The sequence below is a fragment of the Styela clava genome, chromosome 14 (assembly GCF_964204865.1).
Source record: "Styela clava chromosome 14, kaStyClav1.hap1.2, whole genome shotgun sequence".
NCBI classification, from domain to species: Eukaryota; Metazoa; Chordata; class Ascidiacea; order Stolidobranchia; family Styelidae; genus Styela; species Styela clava.
The window spans coordinates 10909838-10934807 of record NC_135263.1 but is presented as its reverse complement, the minus strand read 5'-3'; the positions used below and the strand labels follow the sequence as shown (position 1 = coordinate 10934807).

General features: G+C 32.6%; 3 protein-coding genes across 3 annotated transcripts; 1 reads left to right on the top strand and 2 right to left on the bottom strand.

The window, feature by feature from the left end:
• Positions 1-1488: 1488 nt before the first annotated feature.
• LOC120340468 (uncharacterized) lies at positions 1489-7283 on the bottom strand. The gene is made up of 10 exons (XM_039408734.2): positions 7169-7283; positions 6841-6952; positions 6081-6222; positions 5809-5890; positions 5158-5343; positions 4452-4569; positions 3732-3903; positions 3040-3255; positions 2318-2600; positions 1489-1732 (listed from the first exon to the last, which is right to left on the bottom strand). Exons 1-10 carry the CDS (start codon positions 7281-7283, stop codon positions 1611-1613), a joined length of 1548 nt encoding a protein of 515 aa, XP_039264668.2. The 3' UTR covers positions 1489-1610.
• Positions 7284-8164: 881 nt separating this feature from the next.
• LOC120340469 (sodium/bile acid cotransporter 7-like) lies at positions 8165-13101 on the bottom strand. The gene is made up of 9 exons (XM_039408735.2): positions 12805-13101; positions 12069-12175; positions 11706-11818; positions 10921-11071; positions 10658-10741; positions 10118-10283; positions 9497-9622; positions 8896-9068; positions 8165-8525 (listed from the first exon to the last, which is right to left on the bottom strand). The coding sequence occupies exons 1-9, from the start codon at positions 12965-12967 to the stop codon at positions 8508-8510; spliced, it is 1101 nt and encodes a 366-aa protein (XP_039264669.2). The 5' UTR covers positions 12968-13101; the 3' UTR covers positions 8165-8507.
• Positions 13102-13347: 246 nt separating this feature from the next.
• On the top strand, positions 13348-24743 carry LOC120340467 (uncharacterized). Its single transcript, XM_039408733.2, has 14 exons — positions 13348-13482; positions 14338-14473; positions 14642-14739; positions 17332-17574; positions 17874-17962; positions 18226-18940; positions 19310-19412; positions 19846-19968; positions 20915-21100; positions 21308-21512; positions 21831-21938; positions 22213-22289; positions 22681-22790; positions 23233-24743. Exons 1-14 carry the CDS (start codon positions 13354-13356, stop codon positions 23455-23457), a joined length of 2547 nt encoding a protein of 848 aa, XP_039264667.2. The 5' UTR covers positions 13348-13353; the 3' UTR covers positions 23458-24743.
• Positions 24744-24970: the final 227 nt, after the last annotated feature.

Below are 24970 nucleotides of genomic sequence, written 5' to 3'. Positions count from 1 at the left end.
AAATTCTGTTTAAGTCATGTCTGAAACTTATATAAAGTATTTTACAAACAGCAGCGGTAATTAGGCTGAGTGAGTGAGTTTTTCGAAAATAATACTGTTGCTCCTTTCTGAACCGCCGAATTGATTCGTCAATTGCATAAATTATTGTTTCTAGTTTTATGAAATCGTGGCGAACGAATTTTTATCAAATTCTACATAAACTTTCAAGGTTATACTGAATACTGAACAGAATACTGTTTTGTTTTTATATTGTAATTTCACTGAAAGTTCTGGCGCTTCCATATTTTTATACCGAGGCTAATTTTTTTTCGTATAAAACTTTTCTTCATGGATTTAGAGACGCAATAATGATGAGTAGATCTCATATATATTTGGAGTTTTTCGAAAAAAAATACTCGAAAAATTATTTTTGAATATTTGATTTATGTTTTCAACATTTCTAATTCAATTTTTTCCCATTTTTTTCAGCTTATTATGATACCTAATTAGTATTACCCAACATAACAAATATGGCGGCTGTGGAGCCACTCGAAAATAGTTTACCTAGAAAATATAAAAACAACAAAAAAATTTGAAAAAATGTTTTAAAATGAATCTGTTGATTTTCTGACAAACACAAATAAATATACAATTTTCACTTAAAATCGACAGTTTTTTAAAACGCGTGTTTTTAGGTTATATATCGTTCTATCTAGTTTGAGAGATTCACTACATAATATTGGTGCGCAAATACTTATTACAACTCGACGAGAACGATAAGAGTTCAATTGGTTTGATTAATAATGCAAGAGGGAATTTAAAATGCGTTTGCATGAAATATTCATTCCAGGTGATCCGGTGTTGATTACCTTGTATGACCCGGATGAGTTGCAGCTGCGTGCATATAATTTTCTCTTGGATAATTCCAAAAAGAGAGCAAGCCATAAATATATCAAAACGAATTTTTGTTTCAACAACAATAGCAGTTATACAAGACCATCTATTAGGTGCAACTCTTGCCAAAAAATCAAGACTGAAGATTGTTCATGCGAAGCAGAATATTCATTTAGTTTTATTATAATGACCTTATGTTAGAAACATAAACTGCTTTAGATTATTGAAAAATTGTGCGGCCGCATTTGTTACTGTCTTCTTTCTTTATGTCTTTGGGCTCATATGCCGGTACTATATGTTATGTAGTCAAGAAATTTCTTTAGAATATGGCCAAATCGCGAATAAACGTCTTTCGTTGGTGTGATGGCGAGAGCAGGGCGCCGATTACAGTTAGACCTTTGGCGCCACCGCTCGGTCGTTCTATACTCTTCACGATCTCGCAGATGATATTCATTCACCATAGGGCTTGTAAAAGCTATTCATCATACCGTAGTCTTGGCTTGTATAAAAGATCCTTATATTCCTTAAGATATTTCGTTGTCATGTAAGCGACACAAGTTTAAGCTTTGCAATGATTCCTTTCTTGGATTTAACATCAATCGAAATTAAACATAATAGTTTGTGTTCAAGTTTACTGATACAACTTAAAGAAAAATGTCCAGCAGTGAAGATAAAGGCTCAAATGAAAATATATATTTGTAATAAAATGTATGAACAAAAAATTTCAAGCATGTTGATCAAGAAGTACTCCCGGCTTCTGAAGCACGTGACCCAGACTGTCGTCTTTGTCTTTCCGCATCAGTGAAAGGCTCTGTAGGATCTGGAACTTTCTCTGGTGAAGGTGGCGGGGTTGGTAGTTCTGTAACAAAAAATATGTTTATATGGGGCTCCTGAAGTATGCGTACCAAGATGTCGCGTAACCAGAACCCTAACCTGGTACACAACCTGAGTTCAGGTTGTTCGCCATCTTGGTGCGCATACTTCAGGACGTTCGTTTATATTATACTTTTTACACCAGAAGTAGTGGTTTGATGTAACCGATTTCGGATGCAAGTACAAATAATTATATATACTGAAAGCAGGATTAGAATCAAAATCTGCATTTACATCTTGATCAGAAAACATCCTAACAAAACTGAAATGATATTTCATTGGATGCTTCCTTCACCAGCTACGTTTATGCATATAAAAAGTGTAAATAATTATCTATTCAGGAATGAGAGGTGCGGCTTGACGAAAGATAAAGCTGGCAAGATTGAGAGACTTGCTGCAGCTTTTTGGGAGGTTGTTCACATAATCATCTATCATTTACATTCTTCTCTATCATGAGAAGAAACTGGATGACATAGGGGTTTGATTTACCATTGTGATTGAGCTATTTTATAGACTCTCTCCCCTGAGTTGGAAAAGAAAATTTAAATTTTAGTTTGAGAGAAAAACTCACTCGGTTGAGGTAATGGCTGTCCAAATTCATCCGATCTTTCATCTTTCCACGCTACGATTCTTTCCATCATCACCCTCTCAATTATTTCCATATTTGATGAAAAAGTTTCAAGAAGTTTGTTTCCCTTTGCAATTCCTAGTTGAGAAGCACATTCCTCCAGAGCAGGTCTATTAGTATCCTGCATCATGTCATCTGGAAGAGGATTCTCTTCCTCTTGTTCTTGGAGTTCTTGTGAAACATTGTAAGAATCATTGAAATGAGAGATGGATTGTTCATATTTACCCTGTAAAAATAAAAATGTGTATTTTTCATCCAACATTTTTGGCCACACTAGCTCAAATAAAATGGAGCAATTGTGGTAAAAAAGGTATTATTTAGAGTAAACATAAAAAATAATTGACAAATTTGGACAAAAAAGGTTTTGTGAAAATATTTGCCTCCATTGTTGTCAAATGAATTTCGTTTTTTTTTACTATTGGTCAAAAAAGTATATGAAACACCCTTTTGCTATAGTAACAACTAACAATAGTTAAACCCTCCAGGAATGAAATAAACTCCATTGACAAATGAGTTAAAATACAACTCAATATAATATATATATATCCAAAGTCTACAAATCATACTTTTCTATAATTTAAAAAAAATCATTTATGGTAGTAGATTGCAAATAAAAATGGCGTCAATCCCCTATCACAACTACATGACAATTACATAAATCTTACCAATGTATTGTAGATGATTCCGAGACAGTTACACGCATCAACAAGTTCCGTCTTTCTTCCACTGTTTTTAGAAGTTGCTGCAAATATTTCCAAAAACTCGATAGATTTTGGAATCCCACCCAAAGTTTGATGAGATTTCGCAAGAGCTTCACATGCCTTTCCTATTAATTCATTTTCCTTGCATTCTGTTGCTGTTGTCAGACACTGGTTAAGATACTAAATAACGAAATTTCTGATTAAGAATTGTTCAGTAATTTTCTAGTCTTCGCGGTGGAGGTCTCATGATGACCTTAGATAACAACTGGGCAATCTTGCCAAATGGTCCCGCGGTAAGTCCAGGATTGGGACTACAGAAGATAGGTTAGGCCATGCGAAACAAAAAAACTACATTATTTGCAAGCATAAAAACTCGTAGTTTAAAAAATGTAGTTTATGTTCAAAGTCTCATTCATAGCAAAGCATTCAATTACTTTGTTAAAAATATCTTCTCATCAACCCATATATATTAAACAAGGTAAGTCACTAATTACAAGTAGCAACTGGGACTGGCAAACAACAAATGGATAGTTGTAGTTTAAAATTTATCATAACCTGTCCTACCAATCAAACGCTATCAAACTATTTCTTTCAAGAAAGTAAAAATTTCTGAGACATATTATATAAAAAGGTAAGGTATATATAACAGAAAATACCTCAATAGCTGTCTCTGAATCATGTGATGTCTCGTATGCACAGCCAAGTCTATAAGCTGCTTCACCTTCTTGTAATCTATCTTCTCCTTCTTTAGACATTTCAAAGGCTTTATTCAAATATTCATGAATTTCTGGTTTATTTGTTGTGTGATCTGCAAGAGTTGTATATATCCTGAAAAAATATTGAAAAATGATAATATGCATTCAAATATATCATAATAATAATGTAATATTCAAGTTTTTTGAGACTTAATCATACTGTATAAATTGATAGAAGTATCAAGAATAAGAATGAGTGTCTAAGTAGTTATCACTGTATATGATGACTTTGCTATCAACTTACACATACACATGTCTGTAGCAGACTTCGCAGACATTTTTGATCATACTCTATCATAAATGCAGAATGACTCAATTTTAAACCCCATACTGTGAACTCAACTGTGCAGTAAACCCTATGTCAATTATCTCCTACAGGGTGTGATACATTAGGTCAAAATATGCCAAATCAGTGAGATTCTAGTTCTATAAAAACTTATTAACTCCAAACATATCAGTGAGTACTAGTTCTTTCAGTGCAAAGCTTTAAAACACCTGACAAAATTATTTTCAAGGAATCTTTCGAAGAATAAATATTTTTTCAACTCAACACTTTGTTTCATAACAATATATCCTGCACACTTTAGACAAAAATATATATTATATTTAAGCATATCGAACCTGCATAAATGTCTGCATGATATATGATGCAGATTTATATCATTTTCATCAGCCCATAATCTTCCTAACGTCAGTTGATAAAATTCTTGCATCTGACGACATGCTTCTTCATGCTCCCCTATAAACGTGTAAGAGATTAGATAAGAAGTAAGCAATAATTTCAATGCTGATTACCATGCATGGATTCACAGGTTCGAATCCTGTGGTAGGATATTTGTGTGCGAGAGGATTGCTGGACTTCTCGTCGCTGTAGGGTGGTTCACATACAAATTTAAGGCTTCCTCCGTTATCAAGTCAATGCATCTGAACCAAATAACTTGCTAGCTAATCCTATGCCAGACATGGACGAGAGGCCGTGGTTTGCTATATGATTAAGCTTCCATAACGGGTCCTCTCTCTCCCAGGATAAATATAATAATTCTATCCTATTGTGCAATCTTTGAAACGTTGACTAAAAGGATACTAAATTTTCACTCTGTCTCCAGTGAATTCAAAAATATGATTACAGTTCTAACTCTATTACTGGCAACAAACAAAAACATAGATTTACTGACTATACGAAGTTAATTTTTGAAACTAGAAAATTCTTCTGCAAGCCCTACAGGCCATACTCATACTCAAGCCCTAGAGGCCATACTCATACTCATAGGCTGACAGCGAATAGCATAATGATTCATCTAGTCACTCAAAGACTATCTTTTCTTACCCCTCCTTTCACAGGCAAGAGCCATATGACAATGTGCTTCTGATTCTCTTCTTCTTCCATCAAGTTTTATGTTGAGACTTATTTGCAGAGCAGTTTGGAAGAAATGATCAGACAACCATAAATCTCCACATTCCAGAAAATATTGTGCAAGAGCATGACGACAAGCGTATACATCATCCCATTTGCCTGAATATAAATTTCCATTTTTTTTCTTCTATTTATTAAAAATCACAAAAGTTACGAAATCAATTGAAGTAACTGATTATGCTAATCCAACATAAATTATAATAATTTCAGCAGATTTGAATGTATTTCATCCGAATGTCTCCACTCTCCAAATTAAACTTTTTCTTTTATCAATAAGCTCTTCGTTCATTTGAACAGTATTCTGGTGGTGTTCTTTCATTTTTTTGCATAATCTATACATACTTGTTCAATTTCAATGAATATGCCTTTCCTCTAGAAATGTGCCATTAGCTGTACAACTCATTGAAACAATTTTAACACAAATGACAGACGCTATCATTCAGATCATATGTACCAATAATATATCAACTGCATATCCAAAATTATCGCTGAGTTTAGAAGCACATTTCCTTTATGTTTGAAACGCTATCAAAAACTATTACATTCAAATTTATAAGAACATACCAAGTCGAGCTGCATATTCTCCTTTTGTCAGGAAACTACAAATTTCATCAAGTTTTTCATGTTGATCTTCTAATGGTTGTTCCTGAAACAAAAATGAGAGAGATGGAATATCATTGTTCAATAAAATTTATAAACACAAGAAATTTAAAGAGCGACAATTAAGCTTGGGATTTTTAAAAAATAAAAACTCAGAAAACAAAAATATTTTTTTATACAAATAACTATTTGCATCATTAAAAAAGTTTCAAAATTCGTTACGGAAATTCATTTACCTCCCATAGAATCGAGTCTGGTCCAGCGTCAATTCTTTCTTGCTTTCTTTTCGAATTCAGAGAAAAAAGTTCATCAAACGATTGATGATAACCTTCTTTTAACATTTTCACACATAGATTGTGAATATAACTGTTTCTATAACTGTTCATGCAAGGAAAAAAACATTCATTACCCTACAAATAATAAATATTTTAATATACCTAATAGATCATTTACCAGACATTTTCATTATAGTTTGTTTAGGTGGCTTATATTATACAAAAATTATATGTTTCATGCTACTCAATGAGCATAAAAACTCATTTCAAATCCCATACCCACCACCTCTCCCAGAGTGTAATAAATTGGTAAGTCCTTCCAGACATAATAGCTTCGTACATATCGTTAAATATCAGTGGCTGCCTATACATGGCCTTGCCTAGAGCAAAAGCCATGATTATTCTTCAAAATATCACTGACAAATGAAAAATATTCGAAGGGGTTTAAATAATCTGAATGTCATGTATATACTTTATAATTGGGAAATGAGTAAATATACTATCGAATATATTTCTGTAGAATTAAAACTATAGGTTGGAAAAGTCCTGCGGTCAATAATATTATTTATAAACTCATTATAACAAAAACAATATGTCATAAATAAGGGCTGGTATTACATAAACAGATGCAGTGCATTTGAACTGATTTTCAATAGCTGGCAAAATAATTTCCTTAAGCATTAAGACTAATAAACAGTAAAAGGCTTATAGGCCTACTTACTATGCAGTTTCGAACTTATTCAGTGGGGGTTCTTTCTTTCGGATTCTCTCAGCTTTCAACTGTTCTTGTTCTGCTTGTGTCAGAAATCTTGTTTGTCTTCTATAAGGACTCACTTTATGAAAACAAAGTGTTTTATTATTATTATTGTAGTATGAATGAAATTCAAAAAGAAAAACAATATAAAAAATATGATAGGACTCTCAATTAGCGAAATTTTAGAATGTGACTCAACAGCAAGTCATCGGAATAGCAATCAAGCAACAATAACATTTACAGTATCGGAACAGCGCTACGGTACCGGTATAGCATTTTTTACAGTATGACTTGCCTGGAGTTGTTCTCGCCGCCTTGTCCATCTTGTTGGGTGATGATGGCTGATTTAAAGATTTTGATGGCAATCCTGACATCCTTTTGCCCTGTCTAATTGAAGGTAAACTCGTCATTGTGATTTTATGTGCCTCAAAACTGCGAAATACCTGCTCGATTTTAGTCGGAAAACCTAAGAATGAGCATCCAACGCAATCGACGAACCGTGACGCAAGGTAGCATAACCATGGTAACGGCTGATCTAGGTGTCACTATGGAGCAGTAATATTTTCGCCACAAAGTGGGTGCTCTTGGATCGCGCGGAAACAATATACGATGCAATTAAAGTTCATGACATTATGCAAGAAATAAAGAATCATATTCAACTTAAGCCAGTGGATTTCATGAACACTCCACTAATTCGTTATAGATCCATCAACTATGCGCCAAAAGTTAAATTCACTCCACTTATAATATTATATTAAATACCCTTCACAACGGATATCATCAATTAACCAAATAAAGTTTTTTTTGTGGTGAGGCCGCTCGATGATAGATAATCAAAAGCATTATCACCAAAATTTTGCACATTGTATTCTATCTGTAACCACATACAGTCATCCAAATCCTTCCGAATAAAAATCTGAAATGAATACTGCGCATTTAGTACTTGATTATATTAGACGACATAAAGAATCATGCTTATGATAGGTCGAAAATACTTGCTTCGCCAGGTCAAGTCTCCTCCATATTCCTACAAATATATAAGCGCAACATTGGACGAATAGAAAATTTATTAGAAGAGGTCTTCGCATAGCATACTCCATTAATTGAAGTTTGAATGAGTGTTGAGTGTTGGTCACAAAGCTTTAGCCAATAAAATGTACAGGTGTAATTGATAGACAATGATACAATGTACAGTGGTAATGAAGGTGGTGTTGGATACATTTTTTAAAGAGAAATCAAATCAAAAATTCATAGCCATTTGCCAAATAATGTTTTTTTTTTTTTGTGTGTGTGTGTGTGTGTGTGAAGAGTACTAAATGTAGAGCATTATTATAGCCACCATATAATAGCATAAAAAGCATGAAAAGGTGATGTGATAGTCTCAGCATAGATCACCAACATTTGTAAAAGTGAAAAACACCCAAGGAGAGATTTAAATTACACTAATAAATTCAATAATAAAATCTCAAATAGATTACATTAACATAAACAAACTGAATAATTGTGCTATCTAGATATAGAATTATTGCTTGTTTATTAATTTGCTAAGTGCACAGAATTAATAAAAAAGATTAAAGCTATATAAAAGAAATAAAACATGTTAAAACACAATAACTGCATCGAAATTTCACGCTTCATATACTTTCTTGCACCTGAAATTGAAATTATAATAATTCAAACAACGAAAAGAAGAATTTTTAGACATTGATAGAAACTGCTTGAATCTATCATGAATCTCATGAATCTTCAACATGGGATGGTCAAAGGGTTCGTTAGATATCCTCTACCCTAAGTTTGATTATTGATTACCTTTCAAAATTAAATTCTAGAATTACATAACGTTGGCTAGGAAAGGATACATCTCAAATTAAATTTCATCAAATTACTTAAAATAGATTTGATATAACAAAAGATAACTAAGAAGTGAATGAGCTTGGAGAAGAACTTTCATCAAGAATTTCATAGTAGATTGTTAACTTGAATAGTAAGTCTATTGATTCGAATAAACATTAAATAATTCACCTTGTCTGGGACTGCAGTGGTGGCACTTTTTTTAGCATTAGTCATCCAAGACTTTACAGTGGGCACAAGTAAACCACCGAGGAGTATTTGTGTAGGATGATAAATTAGAAGAGGAATGCTAAGTAATGACAGAAAATCAGTTCCATGATAAATAATTTTCAACATTGGTATACCTTAAAATAAAGTTAATTTATCATCAAACATTAGGGCAAACAATAAACAGCAAAAAACACCATAATATATCATTAGGTATGTTTCGTACAAATATCTTCAACAAAGTTTAATGAAAAAAGATAGCTTAAAAAGGTAATGTGTATAAAACCCCTAATTCAGGGTTTCCCAAACTTTTAGGGCCGCGAACCCCTATTTGAGAATCTTAGTTTTGACCCTAGTTTGGGAAAACCTGCCCTAGATTGTCTCATTTTAATTACGCTTACTTCTGCAAAGAAATTCAAAAAACTGGATTTTAATAACATTTGCATTTAGAAAAAAGACACAAGAAAATGATGCATAGAATAAAAAAGTCATTTTTTTGCTACAATCTATTCACTGATATATAATTTAAATATTGCGTCGGATATTACCTTGTATGTTTACTTACCTAAAGTCAATGATTTGTGAGAAGCACAGAACAAACAAGCAACTGTATCTGCTGGTGCAAAATTAAGTCTTTTTATTGTCGTTATAAAGAATATCAGTGATAAGAAAGTCATCTGCAGTATCAACACTGAAAAAAAATAATAAAAACTTCTTGACAAGAAATATTAATTTGTTTTATTCTATTAGACAAGGTGGGTAAAAGCTAGGGCGTGATAACTTGAATAAAATAGGAAATATAAGTTTGGCATTGCGAGTGAGATGTGGGTAACCAATGATTGGCATGAGATACAATTACGTTCAATGCTGTCAATTGTCAAGATAAAAATAATTCCACACAGCAAAAGTTCCCAGATAACTTTGAAAATTGTGTTCCAATGAAAGCGGGCAGTAGTGAGTATGAAGTTATTAAGAGTAACGTCAAGAACCAGACAATAATCGAGCATATCTAAGGAAAATTGTTTTAGGGAGCACAGAACAGTCCAAAATAAAGTGATATGCTAATATATTTAATTCACTCAAAAACTTGGCAATTAAACCAAAAATTCAACTTGAATTAAGAAAGATCTGAGCATCGAATTGAGACATGTAATTACAAAAAATTTATCATTAAACATACACTTACCAATGAATGCTATGGAAATAAGACTGAATTTGTCCATTTCTAAAGCTTCATTGGAAAAAGTATCACAAAATGTTGTGTAGATAATAAGTAGGAGAGTACAGCTTCCTATTGTGCCAAATGGTGGTTTTCTTCGTTCCAACCATTCCTTGATAAATCTTCTTACAATCTATAAAAATATTATCAATATCATTCTTAAGAAAGTTGAAGAACAATAATGCTATAGTATAATCCTAATTGAAATACCTACTGGTAATAGCATTATTGGTAATTTATGACATATTAATACACTGGTCTGCTAGATTTAACTGTAATGGATATATGCAGCACAAGGAAAATGAAATTCAGATTTTACCAATATTGGTATTCAGAGTTTTGATATTCATAAAAAAAATTTTGGATTTTATAGGAATTGTACCATGAATGCGTAAACAATTTATCAAGATTATGGCAAAGGTAAATTAGAATAACTTTGTTCGGAAAAAACTAAAATAATAAAAATGACATCAATTATGAAATGAATAAACAACGGGTTAACCTTACCTGTCCAATTATAATTGGCATCACAACAGTCATAAATAGTGTCACAAAGATATTCAAAAACGGCACAGCAGTTGATGATCCCATCTGTAAAATGCATATGAAAGTTCAAAATGTAATTCGAAATTTCTAATATAGTTTGATACCCACATTTTTTTGTCATATACGAAAAGTCAAAAAACCAGAGTTTGAAATTGAATTTTAATAATGCTATTTAGTATTAATATCATACTGTTATTGTAAAAATACGAGCTAGATTATCTTACAAAGATGAGCAGCAACACAGGTGTGACAACAATACCAAGAAAACTTCCAAAGGCAGAGTTGAATATTGCAGCTGCTTCATTTCCTCCTACTGATTTTGTTAATATTACTGCAGATGATACAGGAGGTGGCATGCATCCAACTACTTGCAGACTGAATATGAAAGTATTACAAATAATAACTCAGAGTCCAAGATGAACAAGTAAAGCATAAATGTTGTGGAAAGGATAGAATGCAAAAACTGATCATCTCAAATACATTTTTAAAATAATATTTTCGAATATGAAACAAGGAATACATATTTAAAACTTGGTAGTATTTGACAGAGAAAGCATAGGAGTCAATATATATTCACCATGGAACAATGATAAAATATGATTTGATTAGTTTTCAGAAATTATATGAAGGCCTTCTTGGATATACGGTTAGGCTTCAATTGCTAAAATATTTTTTAAATTATATCTAAATAAAAAATTCATCAAAAAAAAAAATAGAACTAAAATATGAAAATACTTCCAAAACAATTCTATTTAGACATCTCTGGTTGAAACATTACATTTTACTTAGGTAATTCAACTCTAGGAGAGAGCCAATTTTTTATAATACTTCAATTTTACATTTTGAGTGTTTTTATTGTAAATGAGATTTAGTAGCAAAAGTGAGATTTTGAAACACAATCATTGTATTCCCTTCCAAGACTAATTTAGAGTAAAAGTAAGTACTCAAGTAAAATGACAAGTATTGATTATATCATAGAATGTATATTTCATATTTAGAAAAATCTTACCCTTTTAGTAACCACTCATTAATCTCTGTAAATGATAGAACCTTCAAAAACAGCCAGACCAAGCACGGTATAAAACACAAAGTGAAGGTTTGGATGAAGAAATGAAGTCTAACCTGCAAAAATTTAAAATAGAAAAATATTGAGTATTCAATTACTACATAAATCGTTGCTGTTTTCCGTCAATAATGCAGGAATAAGCCATGAACTGAATGTTTGTTTTGCACTTTCAATTCTACAATTGTATGCTTGGCTGAGCTATCACTCTATATTGTGAGCAACACGAAATCAAACTCTCAGCATGTAACAGATAGTACTAAAATGATGATAATATGTAAATATGTTACACACAAAATTCTGTAATACCTGTTTCAGAGCACTTGTGAGTTCATCAGTTTTTAGAGACAAACCACTATTGAAAAAGATCAGTGATACTGCAATATATTTTACAGTAATTTCTGGATGAAGGGGACCTGCAATTAGAAAATAATAAAAATGTAAATATATTCTGCTAAACGTGATCTTTATGGATTGTAATAAAATCTGCTATGACTGGACTTGTGGCTCAAATTAGCATAGAATTTAATGGTGATTTGGCATTTGAGAAACATGGCCTGGTAGGCCCACTCAAGGTTTAGATGTTTGTGGAGACCGAGACTCGGTATAAAAATAGCTAACCAATTATTCATTTTAAACGTTAATGTGAATACTGAAGTCAAAAGGTTGAGAAGTACCGTACTTACGAGGACTAAACTGACTCAAAAGTCAGAAAGAAAGGAATTGTACCTGAAAATTACCTGTCACCAATGAATTACTTAATGACTAGCAGATACACAAACCATCCGGTGACAATCATAAGTCATGTAATTCTATTCCACACAGTCTACCGGTACTACATGAGAGCATGAAGACATGATTCAGTAATTATTTTTTCGAGTAAGTGAATTCTAATCATATTGACTAAATCTGCCAACCACAAAAATCAGGTGTAATACTGTAATAAGCAGTGCAATGTTGAAACTGTACCATGCGGTGCGCATGAACTTATAAAATAGAAATAAATCAGAATATATAATATTGTTACATAATATAATAGTGTTACCTCCTTTGACTCCTAATTTTGGATAAGCTTTCGCCAGAGAGATGACGACAACAATTCCAATCAAAAACCAGTTACGCTGTAATTTGTCGCGCAACATCACAATCCTGGATACTGAGGGATATGGTACACCTTTTCGTCCTGAAGTGGTTTTAAACCAATGCATCAGATTTTGCAAAATACTCAAGTAAACTCAATAAAACATTGAATAAATAAAAAAAATGATAAAAACGTGGGCGAAATTCCACGTCAATGCTTAACGTAAACATTCAAGCCCGGCGCTCCGTCAATCAGCTGACAGAACGTAAACGTAACAGTCCGTGATCATTCAACCATTGAAACCGTGCGTGGATTGTCATAAAATCTTAATTTATATGAAAATTTTCATCATTCCTGAAGTAATTAATAAGTGTAAAAAATGAATTTTGAACTCATATATATTTTTAAAATATAATACGTTATGAAATGTCATTGATATGCGATTATTGATATTTGTATGACGTCATAATTAAAGTGTCATGAACTCTCGTTTTGTTGACAGTCGCAAGTCAGATGGCATCGCGTCGTAGTAAACGAGAGTTCATTCATCGCGTTGATCGAGAGATGTCTGGTGGCGGGAAAATTTCGTCGACAAAGCTTTCTTTTACATTGCCGATTTCTTGTCAAATATGTTTGGAAAAGGTACAGAATCGACTAAAATAATACTTAATGGACATTTTGTTTACTATTTGACACTATATATTCAACAATTCCTTTTAATAAACGCATCTGTGATTTTATTGTTCATGATATCCACGTTTTTTAACAAATTTACCTTCTGAGATTTTCTAAATAAAAATCATGTATAATGGTCCTATTTTAGAGAAATTAGCTTCTAGCATTGTGATCCTGCTTTGCTAATCACTTTAGTTTATTTGGGATGAGTTGCAAGAAAAACAATTCTGAAGTAATTGATGGTTTGAATATAATTCAAATGCCAATTTCTAATGACTGAATGAAAACCAATGCCCGGAGACCTTATCATTAAAAAGATAACATCATTGCTCTGCTTTATCAATAAATAATACATCAGCCAAGCCATGATTTGCTGATACCAAACCTTAAAGAACATGGCAGCTGGTATAAAAATAATGCGATCTGTGAGAATCAAGCCCTTATATCAAGAAGGATTCTCAACCTTTGTTCTCTCGTTTATCCCTTGACAAATTTTAAAAGAAAAACTTACTGCCCGAATTGTGTAGTCCGTCTATTCCTTTCGTCTTGTATGTGAAATATAAAAAAGTTACACAAGCATGACAAGGGTATTAAATGGTCTTTGTAAAAAGATAATTTAATGACATCTAATATACGACATAGGATGTTGCCAATAACATTGTAATCTACTATGTCTGTATATGGTTATCAGCTACATTTGGTTATGTATCGTCTTGATTGTTTTCCCCAATGCAAGTCGAATTTACCCTCAGTTGAATACCTGGCCTCATATTTAGAGGAATATCGTCAGTATGTAAAAACCAACCTGCTTCACGTTTTTAGGTTAAAGAACCAGTGACATGTCCAAACCAACATGTTTTCTGCAGTTTGTGTATGGAAGTTTGGTTGGAGAGAAACAAACAATGTCCAACATGCAGAGTAGATATAACTCCACAGAGTCCAATTCGAAAAATTATTGGTAAGAACATTGGAATCGGTAGTATTATTATTACATTTTTTCATAAAAATGTTGATAACAAGTCTTATTTCAGTGGAGCATTTGCCGCTCCTATAGGCCTCTGATTTTTTGTTATTTTTCTTGTTGGTTATATTATATTCATTTTATAATTTTTTTAAATTTTTTCAGGCGGAGTTCCCCAGTCACAGAGTCAAGAAATCAGATCACCAAGAACTACCAAGCATATGAGACGAGCACGGATGGAATTGCTTTTCAGAGACTATGAGGTACCTGAGACTTGATTTTAAGTTATTTTATTTCAGGTTATGTATTGTGATCCAACATTGATTGATGCTATTAAATGAATGTTATGCAATCTCGCAGCTTCACTTGTGTTGATCCTATATGATTATTTTCAACTTTATAACATTCTTACATACACGACGCTAACCGATGATTGTGGTCACTAACACATATTAATTTTGCTTTCATAATATGACAATTGAATAGCAGGGAAATAGATATACAAGTCTGTCGCAGGCCCAAAGGTATAAACACTGTGAACCATTTGACTGCAACTCTGTACAGTTTTAGACAGATAAACTCACTTCATTCAGACCCAGTCACTTTCATATATACAAAACTTTATGTTACAGCAAATATTTAAAATTGCACCTTTGTCAGTCATACCATAAGCTAGAAATTGATCCACATACACATATAAACTATGTACCATAATTTTGATTAACTTGAAAGAAATTATTGATGTTATATTTGATACAAAAGCATGAATATTTTGTTCAATTCAGTCTCGTAACTTTTCTGTTATTGGACACGTAGTGGACGTAACGATCGTTTCAATATTATGTTGTTCTTGTTGTTTGACAAATAATAACACACCTAGTGGAAATATTAAAAAAACGCTTTTCTCTTCGAATACTGGACCAATTGCTTTGAAATTTTCAGTGATTGAAGATAAAATTTTTCCCCAAAAGGCTATTACTTTTATTCATTTTAAATATTTCTATTAGCTCTGTGAGATTTGTTTTTGTTTGCTATGACGTCATTAAACATTCTCCGGACATCGGACGCTATTTTTGTCCTACTGTACTGCTTCGCTTGGTGTGAATATATTTGTAGACTGTGATCTGATGGTACGGTAAATCGTACTGTACTGCGAACAGACGTGTCCATATATTTGGGCGTAGCTCTCTTGTTTTCAATTTTTATCGCACCTTGCTGATTGACATCATATTCTCAGTAATATCTTAGGCTCGATGCAAATAAGAAAAGCACTAGCGTGTGATTTTTCTGGTATTTCCCACTGGTAGGGAAATCTTGGACATGGACATTGAACACTAATTGTAATTCTAAGCTTGCTATGAAAATGAACATGTTTGAAAGTCTTAGAAATTATTGAACATTTTCAAAATAGTATTTAATTTTTTGGCTCGATTACTTGGAACTTTACATAGAGAAAGGGAATTTTTTTGCAAAATAAATTCATTGAAATCAAAACAAAGTGAGTGAAAGACAGTATCTTTTATTTTTTTTAAATCTGGCATTTCATATAGTAAATGAAATTTGAAGAGTTCGCAAAGGTGAATGCACTTACTTGAGACATAATTTTGACAGACAGGATAAATATTATCAGTAAACTTTTGTGATTAATTTAGCTTATTTATATAATCCAGGGGTGTGCAACCCATTTCCATTAAAGCAAATTTGAAAAAATGTGATTGGGAAAAGAAAACAGCCGCAAATATTTCACTGAATTCGCTTGAAGTTGGTGTAACAATAAATTTGAATAGCAGTTTTCTTCAGAAATTTATACATCTCTCATTTCTGCAAGGTCCCCTAATAATGCCATAAGATAATTACAAAAGAAACTTTTTTTGTGCCTGCAATTAATAGAAAGCCAATGTTGAATAAATTTGCGGCCTGCAGTTTCATCCATTTATTTGTATCTGGCCCCAGGTTGCACACACCTCGTCTAATTCACGATATAGCAGAAGAAGCATCATGCAAGGCATGATAGTAATACATGCTCGATAAAATATTGTTGGAAAATTTGAGAGATTTGCCTTAAGGTTTGGCTTAAGTCACAATCCAACAATTGGTTGATCAGTCTGTGACTTATTGATATAAGGTTATTTTTTTTCCTAGTTGAGAATCTCTCAAAGTTTCCAAGGCTACTTTCTTCACTATGTTTACCTATGAGTCTATGTGTCTGCATTGTATAAGTCAAAACAACAGATTTTTATTTAGTTATTGTTTTATTTGTGGCATACCCCAGGGTATGTTTGTTAGTCCTATACTCTTCCTATTTTATAAAATACCAATCATATCTGAAAATTAAATTTTTTGGGGGTTTAATGTCCAATGAATGTTAGATGCTAAAATTAAATACAATAGAAATGATGATAATATGTTATACTCTGCTTTTGTTATTCACTAAGGGTCTTGTAAATGGTAAAAGTTTGGTTTTATAGTGACACACAGTAAAATAATCAACATTGTGTTACTGTGTTACATTGAATTGCCGTTGAAATCGGCCAATGAAAGATTTTAGATTGTTTTAGTTGTTTCGCTGTAACTCTCCACTGTGCGTTTAGTACACTTTTCTTTAATTGTGCTAAGGTTTCAACAGCCATGCGTATTGGGGTGATTGACCTCACATGACCTTCTGCCTTACCTAAGATCTGCCTCTTCTAGATCAAACTTCCAAGACTTTTATTTAATATTTCATATCATTCTTACTTGTCTGAAATGCTTCCCAATCATTTTTCCTCTGTATTTTTCTTTTTTGTACCTGGCATATTTTATCTTCTTGTGGCAACTTGCAAGGTATTAGATACTGACATTTTCTAATTTGAAAGGATGAAATAAGTGAACTTCAAAGAGAGGTTGCTTGTCTCAAACATTCTAATGATGACCTGAGAACAAAATTATCAGAAGAAGAACAAAAAAATTCAGCCGGTGTCAATATCAAGACGAAGAAGAAATGTTCGAGATGTGGAAACATGCAAGATTTAGATTCTATGCTTGAAATGGCAAAAAATCTACAGGAAGCAACCAAAACTTTTGAGCATATGAAAGAAGAAAACATACAATTAAGAAAGGTTAAATAGTAAAAAATGTAGATAGTTAAAACTTGGTTGCGAAAATTTGTATCATTGCTGAACAGAATAAATGTATAGGACATTTACAGTAAATATATTCAAGATTCAGTAATATTCAATGTTCCAAGTTTTCAATTTCGGCTAATTTTATCATAGATCTGATATTCGAATATATTTACATGAAATTGTAAGGTTTTCATCAGACACCAAATAAATAAATTTATGTGTAATTAGTATTTGCTATTTCATATGTGGATAGTATCGTCTTTCCAAAACTTTCAATACTAAACTGTTCACAGACAAATGAAAAGCTTGTTAAAGATTATGATGATCTCAAGAGACAAAATACATCAGTGAAAGAAGAGCTTCTAACGAGATCTCCAATGAAGTGAGTATATTCATGCATTTATTCTTGTGCATTTATACGTGTGGCAATGTCTAAATAATATTTACAAACTTATCAGAATCTGGTTTCAATTTCAAAGTTTTTGAAGTTGGAATTTTAGGTTTATCATTATCAAGTGAGGGAGTCAATATTTTCAACTATTAGCACTATTTCCAATTGGGGTTTTTTCTAGTCATTGACTACTATTATTGATTCATATGTACATTATTTAAAGCATATTCAATTAAATATTCACGCTTGTTTAGGTTTGGACGTCTAACTGTGGCCACACTTGAATCAAGGATAGAAACTTATGAGAAACAGATAGCACAATTAAACAAGGCATTGGAAAAGAGTGACACATTCACAGAAAGTTTGCAAGAGAAATTAAGGACTTGTTCCTGCAGTGCATTTCAAGGCAAACAACAATCAGAGACCGAAGTGGTTACATTAAAAGATATTGGAAACAAACCTACAGATAGTACCATAGACCCTAGTTTTGTGTATTTGTCTGGACATGATTATACTGGTACTGATCTGAATATAAGTGATTTTCAGTGTCCACCTACTGGGACAGATGTTACGGATTCAGCTGACACATACACAATTGAAAACATCTTGCCAGATGATTTAGTTTCTCAAGCTTTTAATGTAACGTTGAATGAAAATTCTGTCGATCAAAGTTTATTTCTCAGCCAACTGGAAAACACCAAAAGTCCTTTTACACCATCGACGAAATTCAGTAGATTGAATCTTGGAACTCCGCAGAATATGCAATCAATTATTTCAGAGGAGACAAATATAACTAAAGTGCAAATTGAAAACTTACCTTCAATACCTGAAAATACTTCACAAGAAATTCAACAACAACAACAACATCTGCCCATTAGAGAACACGATTCTAGAGTCAGAAGTTTTACTGCACATACAATGCCACCTGTGGAGAGTCCTGATTACAAAGAGAAACTTGAACAAATTCAGGTGAATTGAGATTCTATCAGGGGTGTGAAATTGAAAAATGTATACCAGACTTCGAATTCCGAGCCATTTAAAAATTGATTCCTTGTTAACAAGTATTTTGACTATTAATCTTGTCCTCTGCTTCATGTGAATGAGAAAATTTTGACTCCGGCTCCGAACTCTGAGAAAAACGTATTTCACAGCAAAAAATTTGCCATATGCAGGCATTCTTTAATTGTCTGTTGGGAGCCCTTTTTTGGAATTTTTAACTTGTGTTATCATGATTAGAAGTCTGAATTTTCAACTCCCAACATGAAGGATTTGACTCTGACTCGTCATCCCTATTTTCCTCGTAAATCCCAATTTATTCATCATGCTTTGCTGTTTTAGGATAACTTGCTTCATCCTATCACAAGATCATCAAGCTCACCAGCACCAGGACAAATCCATTCATTCAGCAGAAAATTAACTTTTGATGACAATATGCTGACAGGTATATTAGTAATTCCCAATTCATTTTTATATTGTTCATAGAGGCCGAGAATGCTAACTTGATCGGTGATGTGTTAAGCAACATCAATAGCTTGGCATTATTACTTAGCGGAGTGTTAGTTGCTTTTGGCTGAAAAATCGATTTTTCGGTGAACTTGAATTCATAGATTTACCTAAACCACTTTTATAGTTGTGTCGGAATCAGGACAAGCCATCGAATCATATTTACATTTATGCACTTGCCAGAAAAAAGATCATCAACTTGTTATGACATCCATTAAGGAGCAATACTTGTTTCAAAATAGAATTTGGTTGTCAATATTTCAATATAACCCATCATGATCTATTAAGAATAATTGTGATTCACTCTGTCATATTTTCTATTTAATGTAAGAAAACCATACCTCATATTGTGTCTTTTGCTTGCTTTTCAGGAAGCAGAGGTGAAACGTTTGACTTAAAGCTTTTGGAAGAAAACACTGGAAGCAGCTGTGGTGATGAAATTATGATGATGTTGCATAATGAAGATAGCATTCAATCCGTTGAACATGAACGAGGTAAAAATAGTGATGTTGCATTGAGCTGGATATTGATGATTGGTGGAGCATACTCTTAGCCTTATTGCTTTAAATGAGAAAATTATCGTTTATTTTGAAGTAAAAATATGATAAACAGTGTTGAGAGGAGGCAGATATTTCCATCAGTGGATCCCAGCCGGAGGGCCTCAATGCTATATGCGTCAAATTAATTATAATGAGATTCGATTTGCATACTTTTCCCTTCAGAAAAAAATTTCCTGTTCTTGTTCCCATTTTTGTAGTTTCATTCATAGCTGATACAGGGCGTTTTCACTTTCTTATTCATGAATTGTATGATCGTAATAAAATTAACAACATAAATACTTTGGTGTTTGGTGCTCTGCGAATTCGAAGTACGGTAATTGGTTGTATATTAAACCCCTTCGACTTTTGGCCTTGGTTTGTTTTTATATACCATAAAAAGTGGTAAATCAATAATAGACTTTTAAATTTTTTGATGTTGTGAACGAGTGTCACGAGCCATGAAGGGTTGGGAACCACTGGTTTATAGCTTAATTTTCAGGAAAATTATGGAAAATTCAATACTGTAATACCTTTACAAACATCAGCCTGGCCCGTCAGAAGTTGTTCTCATATATATAAATAATAAGTGATCCTAATTTATCCCAACTTTAACTTTCCCAAGTTGCAATAGTTTCTCACTTGCAATGGTGCTGATGATCAGATTTGCGGTATTTGACTAAAACCCAAGTAAGATCAAGTGGAGAACTAGAATCAAAATCAAACTTTTTGTCAACGTGGGTTTGGAAGTGCACCGGTTGTCTTTTTAGTAAAGTTTTGTGTCAGTCTTAAGTTTTTTCCCAAATCCACAGCCCAGGGCAAATAGCACGTGTTCATAATTAAAATGACAACAACATAATTATAGGTTACAAAGGTTAAAACTATTTTTGGATATATTTCATAGATTCAAGTAGAAGTCATGATGAGCTTAGATTTCTTCGACCACAATCAGTGTTGAGAAATGATGAGAACTTGTTATTTGGTTCAAATGAATTAAATGAAATGTCATCAAACCCAATATTAAGTAGTGGACATTATCAATCTGATCAAAATATTCACAAGAAGCAAGTTCCATCATTAAGACGTGAAGGTAAGTGGCAACTATTTTTTTTATTTCTTCAGTTATTGGTCTCTCACTTATGCTCAAGTTTTAAATACTTAACAGACTTGGGACTGGGAACCAGAAGATTTAGAATATTATCAGGTTTCCTCTTAAGGATAAATCGTGATCATTCTAAAATATGTGTATTGTACCAATGCAATGATGTATATTCGTACTTTGCTTATCATTTACTAGTTTCATCATCGGTAATCGAAGCTGGAAGTTCAAGAATAACAACTACAAAATTATCTCAAAGTGATCGAGATATTTTCACTCGTCCAAGTTCAGCACCAAGTCGAACATTTCTTTTAAGCGGATCACGCTTCTCAGCATTACGGCCTATCGATCCAATTGGTGCTCAAGATAGTGGAGAGTTATCGCAGTTTCAACCAGTCAAATGGTAAATATTCAATATAATAGAGTCGTTTGGTTTATCGCTCAAGATGTGTGGATTTGAATGGGGGGAGGCCTTATATGAGCGCAGTTGCTTGAACTACTATTGTTGGACATCCTTCTACAAATAGATATGGTCGGCTTGATTTACCACATGAATCAGTAACATCTCCAAATGTGTGGACATGACATTAGTATTTTTTGGATTGTTTGCAAATGGTTTCAAATAACATGATGTTTTAGGTACTCTGTGACTCTCTCATTATGCTAGATTTATGTTTATGTAAATAATAAATTCGTTTTTTTTTGTGTAAAATTTTCAAAGCAAATCTCCGAGTCCTCTCTCACTGAGAAAATTGCAGCCTAGTCCTCAGAAGAGAAATTCAAATGTTACTCCAAAGAAAGAAGCAATCAGATGCGTAGTAGATGGAAGGTAGGTAAATCATTATCTGGTGTCTCTATCTTTTCTGTTTTGGTTGAAATTTATGAGAAGTATCATCTGACTTGTCTCAGGAGTATGCTTGGAACACTGTTCAATTTCAATAGCAGATTCAGTGTTTCAATGTACAAACGGCATAGAAGAAATTGTAATTCGCAGTTGTGGGGATATATATAAAACATTTTATGTTATTGACAAATTTGTAACTTGCTAATTCGAAATTGTAGCCTCATATCCATCAATTCATTAACGCTACATATGATTTTAGAGCTGCCAGTCCGATGCTGCAACTTGTGTCACCTGATGATGTCATGGGAACTAATTGGAAGCAGACAACATGCCATGGTAAATATTTTTGTTGATGGTCTCCCCAGAAATTTGAAGCACTTTCTATTGATGTAACTTTTTATTTTATTGATGAGGGATTATTGACTTATCAGCCTTTTCATTTACATTTATCTGACTGGATTTTGTCAGAGGCTTTGGGTCACTATCGTGGGAATTAATAACATGAAATTTAATAGAAGAATGAGAAAATTGTTTGAGATTCTTTTGTGAGGGTTTAGCCAGTTAGGCCTATATATTCTTTCAACGATTAATTTAGCATTTTTTACGACTCATATTCACGCTTTTCGGTTTGGTAATTTGCGATGCTAACACAGTTGAGTCTAACATGTTAATCGCTGTCATTCATGTACCTTGTGCGTTTCATGACTCTTGTATATTTCAAATTCAGCTCGAAGCATTAGTGTTAGCAGTGATACATCGGCTCATTACCATGGAAATCAAAAAACAAAAGATGCAATATCAAGAATTGCAATTTTAAAGAGAAATAATTCCGGAAAGGTAAAATAGGGTGTGGTGTTTTTATAGTTACAAGTAGCCAATGATATTCGATTCATATCTTACTAATGATAAAGCGTTCATATGAACGAAAATAACTTTAAATGAAGCAGTATCTGTGTACGAATCATTATCTAAAAAACTTTTGTTATTATCTTTAACTTTGTTTGACAAGGTTTCAGTATTGGACGATACCTACTGGCAAACCATACCAATGCATTTCAATTATTTATTGTGGTAGCTATTTACATATTGAATCTTGACTGGTAACAGGATGAGAGACCTAGCATAGCTACAACTGCACGCATTATTAATCAGAACTTTAATAGCTAATTGTAATTTCATAAACAAAATATAGATGCTGCCAAAATTTTATATTGTGATACTTTTACTGCTCCAAACTACCTAAATTGACATCAACCGCTGACATTTTTGTTTTATTCAGCCGTTGTCATTTTCCGCAAGTTTTGACTTGCCAAAATCACCAACCATTCCACCATCATCTCTACAAGTTGACGATTCAGCGGCAACTTCATCGACTTCTCGCAGAAGTTCTCGAAAACAATGCTTAAATGATCCAAGTACTAAACGTGTTGGTGATCACTCACTTGAATTTACAAGTCCAATTAAATCACCAAAAATGGAAAGCAAATGGAATTGGAATCAATGATATCTTTGTTCATTTTATTATTCACTAGAAATTTGTAAAAAAGAAGAAAATAAATTCAGGTTCAAGAATGGCCTAATTAAACATTTTTTAGACATTTATCATTTTTTCAAAATGAGATTATATCTCAATGGGATAGAATAAATAATAGTTCCATATCATTTGAAATTAAAAAAAAAATAATGCTGAGATATGGGCATACTGCATCATACTTAGTATTTCTACTCCATATTCAGAATAGCAGACAATAAAATAATTGAAAAAAAAAATATGAATAATTCTGATTACAGAATCGAGAAAGAAACTTTATTACAAGACTATTAAATATTTTAGACTTTTTGTCTGCATTTTATGTAACATGTTCTTTGTTTATATACAAGTATGTGGCAATTCGATTTTTTTTATATGGGTAATATTTCACTGAGAATAATTGATCCTGATACCTGTATATGTTTTTTTCAATGAAGTCCAAATTATATTGGAACGGTCATTTTAACCTTTTTATAAAGTATACTTGTATCGTTGTTCAGCAGTTTTATTGAATAGACATCATGACAATAAGTTGTGAAAGTGTTGAATATATCAAATGTGTTGCTCAAAATATTGCTGTTATCTTTTTTGCTGATACACTCTTTGTATTTATCTATTTTTACTACTTTTTTATCGATTACTATTTTTCTATCCATTGCAGTTTTATCAAATTTTAGATCTAGTAGTTTTTAACAATGTTATTTGGCAAAATATTCTTCTGTATATTGTCAAGCAGTTAACTTTCCAGTATACACATTCAGGTTGAAGTAGATCTCTCTTATTTTATTAGTGTTTCTATAACATGTATTTGGAAATTTGTAATGTTATCTTCCATCTTTAATTGTAACAGATTCATTTAATAATTATTGAACTGATTGTGGATGCATAACATGTAGCAAGTTAAACAACCCCACTTGGCGGATTAATTTCATAAAAATATAAGTGGTAGGTATTTCGAATAATGATTAATTAGATCTGTTTGGACTGGGCCCCTCATCTTTTTCACAGTCTATAAAATCTTCTAGTCGGTGAAGCAATCTGTGACAAATACAGAATTTCAATAAGCTGCTATGTAGGAAATATAGAAAAAAAAACAGTTAAAAACACAAATCAGTTCTGTTGTTTGCCTAGCCTGTAATCTGTTAATTATAGAGCAAGGCCGACCTCTTTGCCTAACCTATTACAGTTTTCAATACATTTTTTCCATCTGTTATCACTTCATTGCGGTTTGAAAATAAAATTATCATCCAAGGTTTGAATTGGCTGTAACGTATCAGCTATTTGAAGATATGTAATTTTGAGTAGTGAGTGACAAGCAAGTGAGTGAAGCTACCTTCATAATGATGCAAGTTTTCTACTCGGGGCACATATATTCTCGGATAGTAAATCTATGACAAGGAAGATGCGATACACTATTGTGCACGTAAACACTTTGCAGTCTTATCATATTGTATGAAACGTGGGCCGATGAGAATTAATAAATACG

What these genes read in the sequence shown, in the direction of transcription:
- LOC120340468 (XM_039408734.2), bottom strand. Translation starts at nt 7,283, where the DNA reads ATGACGAGTTTACCTTCAATTAGACAGGGCAAAAGGATGTCAGGATTG. An exon ending in TCTTGCCTGTGAAAGGAGGG is followed by an intron (nt 4,570 to 5,157) that starts GTAAGAAAAGAT and finishes ACACGTTTATAG; the next exon opens with GGGAGCATGAAGAAGCATGT. An exon ending in TCATGCAGACATTTATGCAG is followed by an intron (nt 3,904 to 4,451) that starts GTTCGATATGCT and finishes ATATTTTTTCAG; the next exon opens with GATATATACAACTCTTGCAG.
- LOC120340469 (XM_039408735.2), bottom strand. Translation starts at nt 12,967, where the DNA reads ATGCATTGGTTTAAAACCACTTCAGGACGAAAAGGTGTACCATATCCC. An exon ending in AATGAGTGGTTACTAAAAGG is followed by an intron (nt 11,072 to 11,705) that starts GTAAGATTTTTC and finishes TTTCATATTCAG; the next exon opens with TCTGCAAGTAGTTGGATGCA. An exon ending in TGCCAATTATAATTGGACAG is followed by an intron (nt 10,284 to 10,657) that starts GTAAGGTTAACC and finishes ATATTTTTATAG; the next exon opens with ATTGTAAGAAGATTTATCAA.
- LOC120340467 (XM_039408733.2), top strand. Translation starts at nt 13,354, where the DNA reads ATGGCATCGCGTCGTAGTAAACGAGAGTTCATTCATCGCGTTGATCGA. An exon ending in AGAAACTTGAACAAATTCAG is followed by an intron (nt 18,941 to 19,309) that starts GTGAATTGAGAT and finishes TTGCTGTTTTAG; the next exon opens with GATAACTTGCTTCATCCTAT. An exon ending in AGATGCGTAGTAGATGGAAG is followed by an intron (nt 21,939 to 22,212) that starts GTAGGTAAATCA and finishes ATATGATTTTAG; the next exon opens with AGCTGCCAGTCCGATGCTGC.